We start from the raw sequence: 18361 nt of genomic DNA, 5'->3' as shown, positions 1-18361 counted from the left end.
AACTATACAAATATACATACATATGAATGTGTGGTATTTTTAGCGAATTGTACTGCGGTCACACTATCAGCAGTTTTGTGAATTTTCTGTGGAACGTTGACGTTTCTGTCGTTTATTCCAAATCAATCATAACGCTCGTGCTAGAATACGAGTTCGCGTCTCTCAACAAAGATATATAATTGCATAAATAAATTAAAGACGTGTGTTCGTCAATCATTAAATCAAAGATTCGTAAACATTTTGAAAGCTATTTCGGTTTCGCACGATTTACGCAACGAAAGCAGCTGCGTCGACAACATAAGGCAGCGGCAGAAGTTGCAAGAAGGCGGGGTAGCAGTCCAAGAAGCAGCAGCGCAAAGCGAAATCAAAGTCTGCGCATAGAAACAAAATATATAAAATAGAAAAATAGCCGAGAGTGTGTAATTGGTCGCAGTTGATAAAAAGTTTCGAAACCGTTTGCTAAAAATAGATCAACATGGCGCGCTTGAAACATTTCTAATTTTATTAAAACAATATATATTTCAAATAAAGTGTGCGAAAAAAAACTAATACTTTGCATATTGTGGGTAAGTGACAAAATACATATTTCTATTTTTTTTTTCAGCGGCTCCTTCTACACACGCTGCATGCGTGGGCGTGAATCATGCCTGCATATATGTATTTATTTTCGCACTTTGTTTTTTTTTTTTTATTCACGCACACTTGTTTCAACATTGATTTTCCCCATGCCAAGCGCACGTGCGGCTTTCCAACTGGCCACAGTTTCGTATCCAATTGGACCAACTAGAACACAAATGTTGCCGTCAGCTGTTAGCTCGAAAATTTTCCATGCCTTGTTATTTGTTGTGATATGTTCTGCTAGTGGGAAAATTTCATCCCTATTCATTTTTCGGCTCAGGCTCAGGTAAATAAACGGTTACCGTTTCGCCGGCCGTTGATTTGTCAATCATAAACTGACGCATAACAACTACACCAACATCATCATTATCATCATCATCATCATCATCATCGGCAGCAGCAACAAACACAACAACATTGCAATGCACGCAGCTTTCGGCCATTCAGCTTTTGCAGGCAGCATTAAACTTGCAGCGAAAGCTTTCTCGAATTATCTCGCAGAGTTTATTGGCTTTTTAAAGCTATTCGCATAGAATAGTCCCGAAGGACTGTGAAAGGATTATTAAGATTCGTGATTTATTTATTTTTTTTCATTGGTGTGTCAAATTCGTAATTCATTAACATAACGTGTATCATACTGTCTGAACACCGTTTGTTAACATAAATTGAATGCGCTGCCAGAGTGACCGTGCAACTGTCTGTGCATGCAAGTGTGACGTCACTTTGTTATTACGGGACATCTGTCACACACACACAAAGGAATCCCATAACTAAGGACTTTGACCTGCGAATTCAAGGCAGCTCATGCATGTTGCTGAAATTATAACTAAAAAAAAAAACGCGGTACATCACAAGGTGATGACATCATTGAATGTCTTTTAAGCTTGTAAATATAAATAAATTTGTATATATTATAGCTGTGAAGCTGCAATGATTATACGATGATTAATTAATCTTAATGGAGTTTGGAAATTTTGAGAATTTCCAATAACCTGCACTGTTGCATAACAGATTTTAGCATAATGCAGTTCGTAGCAAGTGTATAAAAAGCTTGTGTTCAACATTGCATAGCTTTTCGTTCGGCTTTTATATGATTTTATTGATTTAATGTTTACTGTTTTTTTATATTTTTTATTTGCAGTCAATCTGGATGGACAGCGTTTCAATTTACCAAAAAAAGTGCATAAATTGCAATAAATTCAAATAATTTTTTATAAAAATTGTGTTGTTTGAGCTTTGATATCAAAATGTCGCGTTCAAGTAGTTTGTTGTTTCATTCGGTTTCGAATTTAGAGACTAAGCAGTTTAACTGTTAACAAATTGAAACAATTAAAATAAAACAAACGAAATTATTCCATTCAAATATTAATGAAACTCTAAAAGCAAATCAATACAAAATAATTGAAAATCATAAAAAAATAAATACACGAAACTAAAAAATAGAAAACTATAACAAATTTCTGTGTGTGTTTGTGTGTTTCGGGTCTTTTGGGCAGTGCAATATAAAATAACGGGAAGTATTAAGCTGGAAAGCTCTGTAAGTTTTTGACCACATTCCACATAACGTATAACGTAACATAGGTCGCGCACACTCGTCCTCTGATTCTCGCTGTCTCGCTCACACTTACTCACTCACTCAACTTGTCGTTTTCCAACACTCGATTGCATTTGTCAAGTTGTGATAACGGTTAGGCGCCTAATGGCAAGTTCGCTCAACAAGACGAGACACAGGCGCAGATTGGCTGCGATCTCGTTTCTATCGAATATCTCATTAGATGGCACACACCGGGACACAAAATTTGGCGCAACATTCGGCAGCAGCGTCTGCACGCAACAGCAGCAGCAGAAGCATTATAACAACAACAACAGCAAGGGCAACGCAACGGCAGCGTTGGGACTCGGCGCCGGCGGCTATCATCAGCATTATCAACGAAATCATCAGCAGCGCAGCAGCCAACCACAGCAGCAGCAGCAACAACACCAACACCAACAACAACACCAACAACAACAACAACAGAATCACCAACAACATCAGCAGCAGAATGGTAAGTGCGGCGGCAATGCAGCTGCGCTGCTTCTCTGCAGCGCCGATGTGCACATGGGCAGCGGCAGCGATGCCGGCGCCGGCCTTTGCGGACTGGATGACTGCGCTTCCGCAGGAGTGGGCGGTGCCAGCGATGGTGATGGTTTTAGTGAAACTGAAAATATGGGTCAATACCTGATGAATGTGAGCGTACTGCCCTCCCAGGCTGAGAGACGCAACATAAAGCGGCCCACCTCCTGTGGCCGCCAGCAACAGCAGCAACAGCAACAGCAGCAGCACCACCACCACCAGGCACCGGTCACTGGCAACAATAAGCAGCGGCAGCAGCGTGGCGGCAGCGGCGGTTCCGGTGCCGAAAGCGGCAGCGATTCGGACAGCGTCAAGATACCGCTAAAGGTCTCCAATTTGGGCAGCGGCCTTAAACTACTGCCCCTAAGGGAACGGTAAGTGTTCCCACTATGTTTATCAATTGCCTACTGTTCCCATATTCTGTAAGTGTGTAACTGTCCGTGTGTTCCCATATTCTGTAAGAGTACATCTGTCCGTGTGTTCCCGAATGCGAAAACAATAAGAGCTAGAGACTTTAAATTGGGAACGTACTTTTGAATCAAAGCCTATATCTAAGATTGTTATTTTTTTTTTTTGTCAGCTCCGGAGGATATGGCAAATAAATAGTGGGATGTTTAAGATAAAGCTCGAGCGAAGTCAAGAAGAAACTCTTAATCAATTAGTTTTGTCATTACAGATGTTGAAGTTCGATTAGGATAGATAAAATATAAAAAACCTCCTTTTCAGGGTGTTTATTGCAAAATAGAAATTCGAGTACTGAAATCGTATACTCTATTTGGCATTTGGTTGCAGCTAAGAACAATGTTTATGCCTGGCAAAGTGTTTTGCGGTTTCGGTTGACAAGTTAGCGAGAATTCAGAAGTTGAGAAAATCTTGTATATATTGGGGAAGAATTCCTGAAGATGATTTCTAATTTATGAGTCACGCAATGAGATCAATTAGATACGTTTATTGGTTCTGTATATGCTTGAAAATGTTGAAATTTCCAATTAAGTTCAGGCAATTGGCACCTGGTGCTAAATTTGTTAACAAGCTCTGCGCAGCCATGAAAAGAAGCAAGGCCAATAAGTAAGCATAATAATAATAAAGAAAACATTTGATTGTCAATATCGTAAGTTTCCCACAGCTGTCTGACTAATATAATTTATGTCATTGTCCGCGCTCGAAATATTTATATACATTTTTTTTTTTTTTTTTGGGATGAATTGACGTAGCTGCCTCTGACGGGGCATAGTTGGAACGCAGACAGATCTCCGCACAGCTCGCTAAATAGACTAGTCCGATGCGGATTCACACCGAGTGGCGGCGCTGGCCATTCAAGCGTCCAACGTGTGCCAGTTCAATTAACGCAAATCAAAACGCCTCATTGAAAAGCGGGCCGCAAATTGGCCAGCGCCACAGCCGGTTGCATGTTGTTGTGCGGCGTTCACTCAATTTAGGCTTTTATTGTGTTTGTGACAAATGTGCCCACGATTGCTCCGCCGATCTGCATGTTCCCCCAACTGGTCGGTCGTTAACTTTATTGTTTATTCGATTCGCTTTTTTGGTTTGGTTTTTATTGCTGACACCCCGCTCCCCGCACGCAACAATGTGACAGTCATGGGCCACGCAACATTTCATAGTTGAAGAAAGGCATTTTGTTTGCTTTCAAAACAATATATTATTATAGACTATATTTCCATTCATATTAAAATTCGAAATTGCAGACCTTTTCTAATTTATAACATAAAGGAGTCATGTACTTGATTTCCAGCATATTTGAAATATTTTGCTACGTTCATTTTGTTCTTTTCTAATAACCAAGCTTTAATACTCTATGCTCAAGACCTTTTTACGGTACTCGAATACATTTTATTTTATTTTTACTCAAATTACATTTCAGTGAAATTGCTTGTTTGAAGTCTTCCAACTCGCAAGCCAGAAGTATTGATTATTGTTTTAATATTAAATACCCTGTATTACGTATTTACTGTGCTAGGCCTATTTATATTGACCAACACTCATTCATCTGCTTGGGCTGACGACAGTGTTTGAAAATATATATATAAATGTGCATACATACGTATGTTGCTCTCGTCCAAATGATGTCGATCAGTGTGCTTACTCATAAACTCATATTCGTGAGGGCGCAGAAAGGACAAAGAAATTGCATGTGAAAACGCATACAAACTGCCTTGAACCCAAAAACGGCTAGCCAGGCAGTCGCATTACATGTTATCTATTTCGCACTCGCTCCCACTCGCACTTGCAGCGCAAAGCTTTCGCCCCAATGTTAGCACATTGCTCAAGTTGCGTTAAGCTCCTCGTCTAGACGCACTTTAATACACATGTACACAAGCACAGCTACATGCATGTGTACGTACATGTATGTATGTGTATGTTCATTTTGTTGTTATTGTTGCGCACTGCAATCCGTTGCGCTTTGACGAAGTGACCTTGTTTCTTATTCGCGCTTCGCCGACGCCGCTGCACTTGTCATCGCAGTTTGTTTTTGTTGTTCTTTATTTCTTCGTTGATTTGTTTGTGCTGCATCTTTTGTGTCGTTCACCTGTTTTCTTGTTTTCTTAAAGCCTTTCGTGTGATGGTCTTAAATCTTATTTTCTCACATTTCTCGTTACATTTGCCCGTGTTATGTTAGTTTACATAGATATTTTAGTGTGGCTGTCGCCAATTTTGGGCCAAATATACTTGATGCTCTGCCAATTGGCCTTTCAACCGGCTGGTCTGTCATTCAATTTTATTATACTTATCTGCTTGGCAAAGACGTCAAAAAATATTTGTTAAGAGCCTGTATTCAATTTCTTATCAAGCCAATATAAACAGCATTAAGTGACAGCTGATTAGATTATAGCTAAAGATGGTTTACTGGCTGTGGAACCTTATCCAGAAACGTGAGTTGCGTCTTTTACTGAGTAACAATGCAATGATTCTCCGAATTATGTTAACTTTAGAGCAGCGCAAAGGTCTTCAATATCAAAACAAACCCAACCATAAGATGAAGAAGCAGAGAAGAAAATGTACATCAACAATTTACCCACAAGGCTTCAATTACTTATTTTGTTAATTCCGTTTGACTATGTCAGCAACATTCCCGCAGAATGAAAACATAATTCGAGATGGCAAATCGCGTACTCTGGGGAATGCTTCCTGTTAGAGCACAATAAAAAATGCTGCGCACGCGTGAAAGACAAATCCAATTTGTACATGCATGTGTGTGTGTGTGTGTGTGTGTATGGGTGTTTCTGTTAAATGGCAAAAATTTGCAGAAAACTGCGACGCAAAAGGCCAAAGCAAAACAAAATCCAAAACTACTTTGCGCCAGCTCAGGTTATTGCTGTCTTTTGAGTTTCGCATGAAAGTTGTTTTGATATTCGATATGTTTTTTTTTTTTTTAAGTAAATGAATAAGGGCCAGCAAAAGAATCAAAACACGTAGCGTACGGAAACTCTGCCGAAAACGTAAACAAATTTTTGGGTCGGCATTCTGTCTAACAAGTTGAGGCTCTCTGCTCCTGCTCTCTGTCCCTCTCTATCTACCTTTCACTTTCTTTGTTTCGCTCCCAAAAGCTTAAGCCAATTGCGTCATGCTTTTTAATCTGATTTAACGGCCTGTTGGCAGCTTTTTTGTGAATCAAACGGCCATTTCCGTATATACCGCTCGTAGTACTCAGTCTCAAGGACATAATCAACGGCCGGGCCTGACATTGAAACAGAGCCAGAGCTTTGGAAGTCTGGCAACGCTAGGCGCCGCTCTCAGGTCCTGCGCGGCTTTGCTCAATGTCAATGTCAGGGTTGCCCGACACCGAAAACCTGTACCGGAATGGCGCAGCACGCGCAGCTTCTGTTCCCCTGATGCGCCCCTCTGCCCACCATGCACATCGATGGCATCTCTTCAAACTGGGTAACCTTGAAGCAGGCTTCTTAGCGACGTAATATGAACCGGTTAGATTGGTGTTTGTTTGCCTGCTGCCGCCTGTTGTTTACTGCGAATCCTGGCAGCGTTTTTGTTTTTTTTTTTTTGTCCTGTTGCATCACTTCAAGGTCATGTGGAAAGTTTTGGCATTCGAGAAAAGGGTTGCCAATTTCTGGGGGTTGCAAAATATGTGTCAGTGGTGCAGTAGAATGAAACATTTGAACGAATTAAGGACAGGCATCTCTGCACACAAAATGTAAACATAAGCAAATTCCTTTGTTGTTGCTTAGGTCAGATATTTGTATGAAAACTAGGGAAGCAACGAGGAACTATTCGACTAGGGAAGTTCATGTACCTAACACCGGGAACATTTTTAACATTTCCCCAAGACACAACTCGCGTGCTTCTTCTGCCCTTCGAATAATTTATACATTTTGCGTAGTTTCCCATATTTATTAAATTTTAGGTATGGCAAAATAAAAAAAAATGTTGCATTTTAGATTTTAATAGACTTTTGCCAATGGAAGAATAAATAGAGAAAAAATATGTTAAGATACACTGAAAAAATAAAGATGAGCTCATTCTGTTTGTGAAACACAACAGTAAATATATTAACTAATATATTTATTTTTTTTTCCGAGATTGTCACGTTAATAGCAATCGATTCAGCTTTGTTCATGGCAGTCATAAACTTTATGGGATCAGAGATCTATATGCCTTTCACAAGAGTTAAAGGCATAGAAAAGCGTATTTATGACCTATTAGAGTATTTGCTGGCTAATCTTGTTGTAGTTAAGAAAGTTTTTTGTTTGTTGTCAATAAATAAGCTAGAAAACATATTGCGCAGTTCATTTTACTGCCAATATTTATCCGTATTTCATGGCATTTTCTCAAAATAATTACCAAGCTCTAAGCTCTGACTCTCTGTGCATTAGTTGGGTATTTATGTACCTCATACGAAATGTTAATAGAAACAACTTTATAAGTTAGTCTTTCGCTTTGTGCTGTGGTCATCAGTTGTTGTTGCTTTGTTGTTGATTCATTGTCGTCGCCATTCGCTTTGCCGAGCTGGACTGAAAGTATAAAAAACCAAAAGAAACAACACGAAAACAATACCAAAACAAAGGGGCCAAACTCGATCAAACCGCTTTAAACCTCTTTCAGCCGATTGCGTACTTTCCGACTACGGAATGAGTCTGAAATAACAGAGCATATGTATGGGCTGAAAGCTTCTCTCCGATAAGCGACAACAAACAGAGTCAACTTGTCATACATGTATGTACATGTGTGTGTGTGTGTGTGTGTGTGTGTGTTGTTTTGAGGAGGCCCCGATTGGGTTTCTTCCTCTCTCTCTCTCTATACTTGATAATCAACATTGTTGTTATTATTATACTCGTTCGCCAAGTGAAAAGAGTTTGTTGGTTTGCTGTCATGCCCGGCCTGAGTGAAGACCCGACACGTGTTTCTCTGCTGATTATTTTATTATATATACCGATCAATGGGGTTTGTCTAATATAGCCCCGTTTAGTGAGATCCTGTGGACGCCGCCGTTTAAGTCTTCTCTTTTGTGACCTAGAAGGACAAACTCCTCTAATGGGGCAGGAGAAGCAGGGCGACTTTCAAGTGGGTTGGGATGGGAGTCTCCCACTTTGGCAACTCCAGTGTCTCACTCAATGTCCCTAGTACGCATATACCTGTATACTAGTCAATATTCATAAGTACTCTAAAGTACTCGAACTTAGAGTGATGATTACTCAAAAGTAGCTGTACTGGGAATGAGTCTCACATAATCGGTTTCACTACACTGTAAAATTCTATCTGTTTTTTTTTTTTTTGCTTATCTATTGGCCATTGTTTTGGCAGCGCCTACGCAAAGCAACAGACCCCAAATCAGCTGGCTGATTGCGAAAATGAACAACGACAATAAAACGAGCAAATAGCCCTAAATGTGTGTACATATGTATATAGAGTATGTGCCCAGATATGGACTTGTCTCGTTTTATGGACCTGCCACATCGCTTATCTTTATCTGCGGCACATTTAAACGACTTTATGGTTGTCTGGCATTTAATTCGCCTGATCTCTCTCTCTCACTGGTAATCCACTTGATAAACATAGTACTCATTATCCCTGGAGTTCTATTCTTAAGTCCCGTGCTGATTACGTTGACAACCTTCAAATGCTGCTATTTTCGTCATAAAATGCGTAAACAGGCTGTATTTATAACTCGTGCCTGATTAACTTATCAATTTAAGTACTTCGTAAGACGCTTGCATCGATATGCACAAGCTTTCGTTTAGAAATATGTGTATATTATTTGTATTATTTGTGCTATAATATATATATATATATATATATATAAGCGGGTAAACATTTACGAAGGCATAAAATGTATATTTACATTCGCCCTTAAACTAAATCGAAAACAAAGAATTGTATTAAATTCTCTTTGTTAAGTTCAATTTGTTTTATGTGTTTTGTTCGCACAACTTTTAATCAAATAATGTCGAAGCACGTGAGACAAAAGCCACAAGTTTAGCAATTAATTTTTCTATGTGTATGTACACACACACACACACACAAACAGAAAGAAACATCTGTTTGTCAAGAAATCACACACACGCTGATAAAAAGAAAACAAAGAAAATAATTATTATCAGGCACATCGATGATAAGACAAAGTGAATTGTATTAAGTTGATTTGATTGCCCTGTTTATTGAAATATTGATTATCAGCAGAGAGCAGCGTGTAATTAAAACACAGAATACATTTCCCCCTTTTTTGATGAGTACATCAACTATTTTATAAAACAAGCAAATGTTTATGAAACAGTTTGATAAAAAAAATCGAAAAAAATGTAAAAAAAATCTTTTTTTTTTTTTTAAATAAAAAAATTAATTTTTCTTTATAATATTGTTCAAGATTGTTCCGGACAAAATATCCTTTAATACTTTGTTAAGCAAATCTCTTGATAAACCCAATTTTAAACAAATTTGCGAATGTAATACGCCTTTGTAAATTGTATTATTGATTAATTGTTGAGCACAGATCAAATTATTTATTTATTCAGTCAGAAAGCTGCCATTAATTTAATTATTCCGATCCAATTAGAAACCAATTTGTTTGCATTTACATTCTGATTAGCCTGTTTGCTGGGAGTGGGAAATATTTTCGAAATGTGTGTTTGAAATTTAAATATTGTTTGTGTGCGGCCCAGGCGCGCAGATGTCGCTAGGCAGCCTACAAAACGGTTGCCCAAACAGTTAAAAAAAAAAAAAATACTATTAAAAAAACGCTGCACACACACAAGGTCTGCCACCTGCACTTAAGTGTGTGTATGTGTGTTTATAGCTGCTGCATTCGTCTCTCTTCTAGGGTTCCACTATCCCTCTCTCTCTCTCTTGCACGCTTCTAAACGTTTCGCTCTCGCCCTCTTATCAACGCACAGTTTTGCTTTGTTATAATCTAACGGAAACACTCTCACGCACTGGCTCAAGTGTTAGAGAGAGAGAGAGAGAGAGAAAGAGAGAGCCTATAAGTTACATAAGCAACGCATATTTTCTATAGTGCGTGGCCTTTGAGGGTCTTCTTTTTCTTCAGTGGGCCACGCGTTTACATTCCATGTTAACATGTAAATAACACAATGAACGAATGTGTGTGTGCGTGTGTGTGTGTATGGAATTTGGTGTTGGGTCTTCCCTTTGGTCTCTTCGGCTCTGCACATTTGGCTGTTGGCTGCTTGCTGCCGTCGCTGAGCGCCTATTCGAATACTCCAACTAATTAACGGGTTATGACAGGCTTGGCGCCACTTCATCATACGCATTATAATTCTAGCCGTACCCCCTCTACCTGCGCCAACGCCAAGAGAGTTGCCTAATCAATGCAAACGGAATTTTCGTGGAAATTCGTTGGCCCCAAAAACACGCACGTGATTGGAATGTTTTTTGGAGCTCGTGTAACCTCGATCTATACCAATTATCTCAAGGTAATAGGCCAGGCGCACAGAAATCAACAACAAGACGTTGCCCTTCAGCAGCTGCAGTCGTTTTTGTGTATCTTTTTCATTTTTCGATGGAAACACTCGACAAACAATAGACAAAAGAGCTCGCTAAGCCTCCTGATAAGTGCGTCTCTCGATCTTCGATGGCCCTGCGGCAGAAATACTTAGCTACATATTTTTGACTGCATTTTGTTTGCTGCGAGCCTGTGAAAATATCGATCGCCTCATTTGGGGTGTGTGCGTGCGTATGTGTGTGCTCTTGTTGAGATTTGAAGCAAATGTGAGAGAGCATTCAAAGAGGGAGAGAGAAAGATAGAGAGATGCATTTGATCGTACTCGCGTTCCTTTGTTGCTGAACATACGCTCGATCGCCTTTTGTAAAACCTGAAAATATATGAACCTGCTCTTATTTTAAGTTTTAGATCGTGTACTCGGCGCTGTCACCGTCAGAAATGCCGTGTTAATGCAACTCTGTATATAATTTGTAAATATTTTCCAAAGCAATTGGAGATTTGAGTAATTTGTTTAATTGCCTTGTCGATCAAACGTTTATTCTCGAATTGCATCAGTTAAATATTTGTTTTCCCCTTTCCTCGACATGTTTACATACGAAGTTTCCAGTTGAATGACAGCTGTTTAGACGAACGGCGAATTTACGTAGTATAAGTTTACGCAATCGCCAATCGTTAGATTACTTCCGTTTAAGACACTGCGCGAATACCCTAAATGTTGCCCAACAAAGGTACAAAAAGTGGTTCGGGGTACTCCTGAAATAAATCTCGGTTATTGCTGAAAGTGTCTCAGAACTTAGAAAGAATAATGATTATTATTTTAGTAATGAAAAGAATTAGTACAGATTTGCAATTATACAATACAATACAATATACAATCATTGGGTATTATAATTTTGTTATGAAAAGTGTAACCCATAGAAGTAGGCATCCCCGACAACATAAACTATTTAAGTATCTCAGCTTCAGATCTATCACCTTGATTTTTTAAGTTTTTTTCAGATATTTGTTTCTTAGATATATACAAAATCCTATCAACTTCGAACTGCTATGATTTCGAAAATATTCTCATCAATCATTTACGAGCTTCACTGTTCGCACATAAAAAAGGGTATTGAATCTTCGGCATGCCAAAGATATTCGTATTTTCTCGCCATTAAATTATAACAATTTTTTATAGATTAGTCTTGATTAACGCAGGATATGTATTATTATCTCCACAGTTCCCCATGATAAATTCAAAATTCCTTGTTAAATTTTGTAGTGTCTTACTTTATTCTTTTGATTCATCTAACTTTGCAGAACCTTTAGCAATGGTGCCAGCGAGCAGAGCTTGCAGCCGGAGAGACGAGCGCGTCTAAATACGGCGCCTGGCATGCGTGGAGCGGCGGCAGCGGCGGCCAGCAATGCGAGCTTCATTGGAACTGGCGGCCTGAGGCGCAACTACAATATACGCAGCGGATCGAGTGCCAGTCACATAACGGATGACAGCAGCACGGAGAGCTTGGCACCGGTTGGCAACTTTGCGGGCAGTTTCCGCAACAGTCTCAGCAAATCCGTGCAAATTACCGACGGCCGTAAGGACCCGGGTCCGGGCCTGGGACAACGTGGTGAGCGCATGGTGTTGCTATCACGGAACGTGCCATTTGTTATTTTCTCGGCGTTTCCGTACCACAAAGGCAAGAACGGACGGTAAGTGAATGTTGCACAATCCATGAACAAGATTAACACGCGACTGTCCATCTAGAGCTGAGTTCCGCAAGGAGGATCGTCGGCGTCGCAATACATCCACTTCACGCCCCTTGAGCTCTATCAACGATGCACCCTTTGATCCCTTCGATTTACTTGGCATACAGAAAGCTGAAAGCGGTCAGGTTAGTTCCTTAACCAATTACCTGTTGAGCTGAACTTATCCTATTTTATTTACAACTCGTTTGCAGGACATTTCGTATGGACATTTGCTTATACCATCCCGGCAGTACGAGAAGGAGCGCAAGAAGCACGGCAATGCATCGACTAATCCCTCAATTTTCGATAATCAAATGGAGATAACGAGCACAGCGGCCCTTAGAAATCATGGCATAGCCAGGTTGGTGCCCATTTAAAGTCAACCTTTAATATATCATTATTTACATACAAAATTAATAATATCCCATTACCACATACACACACACACACACACACATATATACATACATACATAAATTGTACAAATTAAGGACCTCATGCCTCAGCCATTAATCGGTTCACTGAAATGCAATCCAATTATCCTGGAATATAATTACGAATTTGTCCTTGACATTCCGTGATACCCTGTAATCCATTAATGTGTTTCGAATTGCGGCTTCTGTTTATTTAAATCTGATATTTATTGAAAAGTGTTTCTTTTGAGATTTAGAATTCAGACATGTTCGATCGGGGGCTGCGAGTTTAACCTCTCGACAAAAATATCCAGAACGGGTTTACTAAAAACAAGATCCGCTTTCTCACAAGTGCAGACACACAGAGGCTATCTGCTCTTCTTGTTTCCAGTGAGGACAGAAATCAGGGCAAGACGTCAGGTTTCTTTATTCCAAACGGTCCCATTATAAAGAGAAGCTATAAATTATGCGCCTATTTACAACATTTAAGAATGGGAATCTCGGCCTCTGTGTTAAGAACAAGCGAATTATTTCAGTCGAAGGAGAATGCTTTGCTTTTACTTTACCCGGAATAAGCCTGTCTAGGCCCATCCCTATTTTATAGCCTCTAGCCATTCCCTGTTTACTAAAAGATCTTACTTTTAGTTTGATATTGAACAATATGATTCCTCCTAATAAAAGGCACAACGAAGAACAGCAGATGGCCGTAAATGATTAATGATTATTCCAAATTGTTTACATAGGTCATTGAAATGCCCTGCTAAAGGCGGCCAAATAAACAGCTTACCAGTGTTTGCCTTATACGCAGCGCTAAGCGAAATAATTTTGCAAAGCTCAGATATCAAAAATTAATTTTGTTTTGTTGACAACTCTCGACATTATTTGTATTCGCTGACTGAACAAAATACCACACATATATCGGGGGTTATTCTGAGACATGGGCATTTACAATTTACATAATTGAGCAGACAGAGCCTAGAACCCAGTTCCATCCAATCAAAAAAGTTTATTATTGAAATACTTAATTATACACAAAGTTTCGATGCATTTTGTACCATTAACTTTTGCTAATCATAACGCTTTGCACTACTTCGTTTCAGCACAAAAACCATAACCAAACATCAAGGCAAATGGTAAATTTTTAAAGCAGCTAATAAGTAACAATCGATCGCGCCGATCTCAGCTATGGGACAGAACCCAATTCTATGACTGGCTCGCCCATAGCTCAGATATGCTGCAAAGCTTTAAAGTATCCTAAATACCACTAACAAAATTCACACTTCACATTTGCACACATTAGAAAACTGGCAACGCTTCAACTAACCTGCTTACACTCACGCCTTTTCTTAGATCTATAATCCCTATATATATATATATATATAGTTCCTTAATCCATGCTTGATGCATTTACAGGTGCTTCACATACGAGAACAATAATCGCAACAATGCAGCGAGTCCTACACCCGACCTGAAGCTGGACATGGACATGGAGAGCATAATACTGAGCGGGGACTCGACGCGTGGTCTGCCGGTGAGATTATAAACTAAATAACTAAATATGGCTAGCCCTAACCCACATATCATTTTCTGCTTTCAGTATCAACAGTATTCGGCTAGCATTTTAGATGATCCCGAGCTCATTGCGGGCAAGCATCGCACCTTGCTCACCTTTACCTCGTACATGACCTCCGTAATTGACTATGTGCGTCCATCGGATCTGAAGAAGGAGCTCAACGACAAGTTCCGGGAGAAGTTTCCAAGCATACAGCTTACCTTAAGCAAACTGAGAAGGTAGCTTGCCCCCCAACTTGTGGTTCAAACTATTTTGGTATTCAAGGGATAGACTGATGATAATTGTTAATGATATTACCAATTGAACAATATTTGTCAGAAAAATTAAATCTGAATAACCGATCAATGCGAACGCGTGTAAATTCAAATAGAATTCATTATAAATTTTGTTTAAATTCTCTATGAATTCTTTATTAAATATTGTTTTATACTAAAGCCTTACTACCAAATGCTTACTCCTGTAAGACACAGATGATGAAAGGGATAATAGCTCGTAATTGCTGAGCTTGATCTTGATCTTATCTTAAATCACAGAAAACATTTCCGTACACACTCAATTTTTGATAGATTCTTGACTGAGGTTGATTAAATTTTATTTATATATTATATTTCTTTTTAAAGATTGGAAAAACAAAACCCAATTCTTTAATGGCTCACTTATTCTGGGTATTATCTCTATCTACCCTGACTCTACCAAAATGAATACGAACAATTCCATGTTATTAACTTCTATTAAAGTCGATTAACTTTTATTTCATTCACAGCATCAAGAGGGAAATGCGTCGCATTAACAAGCTGGATTCACGCATCGATTTGGTGACCATATCACAGGCATATGTTTACTTCGAGAAGCTAATTTTGGCCAATTTGATAAACAAAAGCAATCGCAAGCTTTGCGCCGGCGCCTGCCTGCTGCTTAGTGCCAAAATGAACGACGTCAAGGGGGATGCCCTGAAGAGCTTGATTGAAAAGACAGAGAATGTGTTTCGCCTGAATCGGAAGGAGCTCATTTCCTCGGAATTCGCTGTGCTCGTCGCGCTCGAGTTCAGTCTGCATGTGCCAATGCATGAGGTGCTGCCGCATTACCAGCGATTGCTCTACGAATCCTAGAATTGGCCCACGCGCTGCGCCGAAGGACGTCTGACGGCGGCAGCGCAGGCGGCGGTAGCCCTGGCAGCGGCTACCACCCGACATCATTTGCGCCGCAAGGGCAGTCGCAAGTAGCACCTGGCATACCTGTGGCATACTTTCCGGCTGGCCGCGAGCCTGCTAGTACTTATATTGCATATTTTTTTGGAGTTGGGACTTTTTATATATCTACGCGAAACAATTATTTAAGTAGCAGTTAAGTTGTGCTAAAACAAAATAATGGACTAAAGAAAGGTAATGACAAAAAAAAAATATACATAAAACATAATCCCCCCTAGACCTCTCTGGTAGTAGGCGCTTCCATACACAAAATAGCTGTTAAGTGTTTTTCGTTTAGCAAGTTTTTTTTTTTTATTTAACGTTTTGTTATAGATCAAGCATACTGAATAAATAAACTGACAAAATTATTTATAATTGTGTAATATAATTAACATACGCAGCGATAAACTGGAAAACACAGCTGACGCTATCAATTTCGGTTGGGTTCATTGCGGTTGTTGCTGTTGTCACAGCTGTTGGGGGGCCCTTCCAACCTGACAATATTCAAATTCAACCTGAGGTGCGCTCTCTACTCGATCTCGGCCTCTTCGCATTGCTGCTAGCCGCATGGGCAAAGCTAACTAATCCGCCCCAACACGCCGCTTATGTTGAGAGCTTTGCTAGTCTGTAGAAAATCCAAGCAACCACACAGGGCGCGGTATAAATCAACCGTGTTTTTTTTTGCCATACATATTACATAATACTCTGTGGCTCATCAATCAAAAATCAATAAATAATTTGCGATCGATTATTTGGCTGCGCAACAGGCGCCCAGCAGCCGGCGACAAGCTGAAAAAGAGTTCTGTTTGTGAGTCTATAAACAAATGCGGGCCACGATAACCCGAAAATAAAACAAACACACGTGCCCAATTGGTCCCCGGCCCCGTATGCATTACATTGTTTGTTATTGTTGTTAACAGTTAATTCTGTTTATACCCTGTACACACAACAGCACAGCAGCTGGCATTTCCGACGCTAGTCAGTCTGCCCGTATAAGCTAACACAGAAACTACAAGAACTGGGCACACAACAGAATCTCATTTAGTTTATGATAACAAATACATTCCGCCTATACCCTGTAAAAATAAAAAAAATAGAGCTGATGTTTGGCTAACAAATACTTTCCGATAAATACTGATAAACAGAAACGTGTATAATTGTATGTTCCGGCATTTCCAACTTGGGTGCAGGGTATTTCTTGGTCCGGCAACCGCGCACAAATCATTCTTGTTTGCTTTGATAAGACATGTTGATGTTTTTGTTGTAACTGATTTGGGCACCCAGCAAATGGGCAGAGGTTGCTGCTGCACACTGCGCAACACTGTTTGTGAGCCAGTGTGTGCATGTGAGTTTCTGCGCTTGTGTGAGTATGTTTATAATTGTGTGACCGCATGGGTGTGTTTAATGTGGACGGTGCGTTGCAGTGTAATCAGTTTTCGCCATATCAGCATAACCAGCGTCGCTATACTTGGCAAAAGAGAATCGGTACGCAAGAGAATAATATACATACATATATATTTATATATTTAAGTATGCAAGTATATAAATTGCAAAACTCTTCCTTTCATATTTTTTATATTTCACAATTAATGACCAAATCCAACAAAATCAAAAACTATTCGTTTCACGTATTTAAAAAAAACATGTGCTGCAAACTCATTAGTGCGCCTTTTGGTCACACTGACACACAAACACAGCCATGCACGCAGGTAGAAGAACACAATGTGCATACATGTATATACATATACGTACATATGTATATAAAATTATATATGTGTGTAAGCACACACACACATGCTCATTGTCCAAAATACGTACAGCTGTTGCCTGCCACATGCTGTTGCATAATGAAAATGCTTAAAACTAATTAACGCAAAAGCAAAACCGGAACCGAATCTGTTTACTCCCCCGCTCGCCATTGCCTTCTCTCTATCTGACTGTCCCCCACTCTATCTCATTCTCTGGCGCCATCACTCTCCCTCTCTCTCTCTGACTCTCTCTGCCACTCTCCATTCGCTTGTGGTCGTCACCCTGCTGCTCTGCTTGCCTGATATTCGCGTCTGCTGCTTGTCTAGGCCGTAGCAGAACAGCAGCAAAAGTTTATTTATTACTCATTAGCACGCAAGACGCAAGACAGCGCAGCGCAGCGACGTTGACGACTTTTGCCATCTTTAGCTCATTTATTAAGAACAAGCCCAGGCACGCGCCCAGCAAACGAACGAACATATTCACACACACACACACGCACACACACACACAACTTATTCCTTAAAATTTCGTTTTTATTTCGTTCATTAAGTTGGCCGTTGCGCACTTTTCTGCCTCCCCCATTTTCACAACCCCCCGCCACACTGCGTTATCATTGTGGCTCTTGTTGTTGTTCGTTAACAGTTTTAGTCGTTGGCTCACTAGTTAACTTTTCTGCCGCTGCCTCCGGAGTTGCCCTGCGCCCTGGCCAAGCGCTCGACGCTGATTGGAAAGTTCTGTCTGCATTTTCAGTAGCGACGTCCGCCGGTGACGCGTTTCTTTTGCTTTCGCAGCAGCAGCCGCTGCTGCTGCCGCTGCTGCTGCTGCTGCTTCTGCTGTTGCCTGTCTGCTGGCTGTGGTTTTCTGTGCGCCTGATACTGTGCGCCGAGTTAATTGGTTTGCAAACAAATTAACCAACGTGGGTGTGTACGTTTCCTAATTAGCAGCTTTTGTAATTAAATATGCCCGCAGCCATTCACACACACATACACACGCACTCATGTGTACGGCCTCCCTCTCTCTCTCTCTCTCTTTCTCTATGTGTATGTGTGTGTGTGT

At 40.1% G+C, this 18361-nt stretch overlaps 1 protein-coding gene across 3 annotated transcripts; it reads left to right on the top strand.

Annotated features, from left to right (window-relative positions):
- Positions 1 to 83: 83 nt before the first annotated feature.
- Positions 84 to 15924, top strand: LOC6625407 (CDK5 and ABL1 enzyme substrate 1). 3 transcript variants are annotated; one of them, XM_002049806.4, is made up of 9 exons: positions 84 to 566; positions 1760 to 3105; positions 11958 to 12347; positions 12403 to 12529; positions 12596 to 12744; positions 13897 to 13929; positions 14210 to 14327; positions 14394 to 14587; positions 15133 to 15924. In XM_002049806.4, exons 2-9 carry the CDS (start codon positions 2318 to 2320, stop codon positions 15476 to 15478), a joined length of 2145 nt encoding a protein of 714 aa, XP_002049842.2. In that variant the 5' UTR covers positions 84 to 566; positions 1760 to 2317; the 3' UTR covers positions 15479 to 15924. The 3 variants fall into 3 exon arrangements, with proteins under 3 accessions (XP_002049842.2, XP_032292811.1, XP_032292812.1); XM_032436920.2 differs by lacking the exon at positions 13897 to 13929; XM_032436921.2 differs by lacking the exons at positions 84 to 566; positions 1760 to 3105 and adding an exon at positions 7760 to 7918.
- Positions 15925 to 18361: the final 2437 nt, after the last annotated feature.

This window comes from Drosophila virilis, chromosome 5, assembly GCF_030788295.1.
Source record: "Drosophila virilis strain 15010-1051.87 chromosome 5, Dvir_AGI_RSII-ME, whole genome shotgun sequence".
In the NCBI taxonomy this organism is placed as follows: Eukaryota; Metazoa; Arthropoda; class Insecta; order Diptera; family Drosophilidae; genus Drosophila; species Drosophila virilis.
This window is presented reverse-complemented; position numbering and strand designations above follow the sequence as displayed.

Excerpts from the sequence above, each read along its gene's own strand:
- LOC6625407 (XM_002049806.4), top strand. The coding sequence starts at position 2,318 with ATGGCAAGTTCGCTCAACAAGACGAGACACAGGCGCAGATTGGCTGCG. Across the intron at positions 12,745-13,896 it reads AGAAATCATGGCATAGCCAG|CACAAAAACCATAACCAAAC; the intron begins GTTGGTGCCCAT and ends ACTTCGTTTCAG. Across the intron at positions 14,588-15,132 it reads ACCTTAAGCAAACTGAGAAG|CATCAAGAGGGAAATGCGTC; the intron begins GTAGCTTGCCCC and ends TTTCATTCACAG.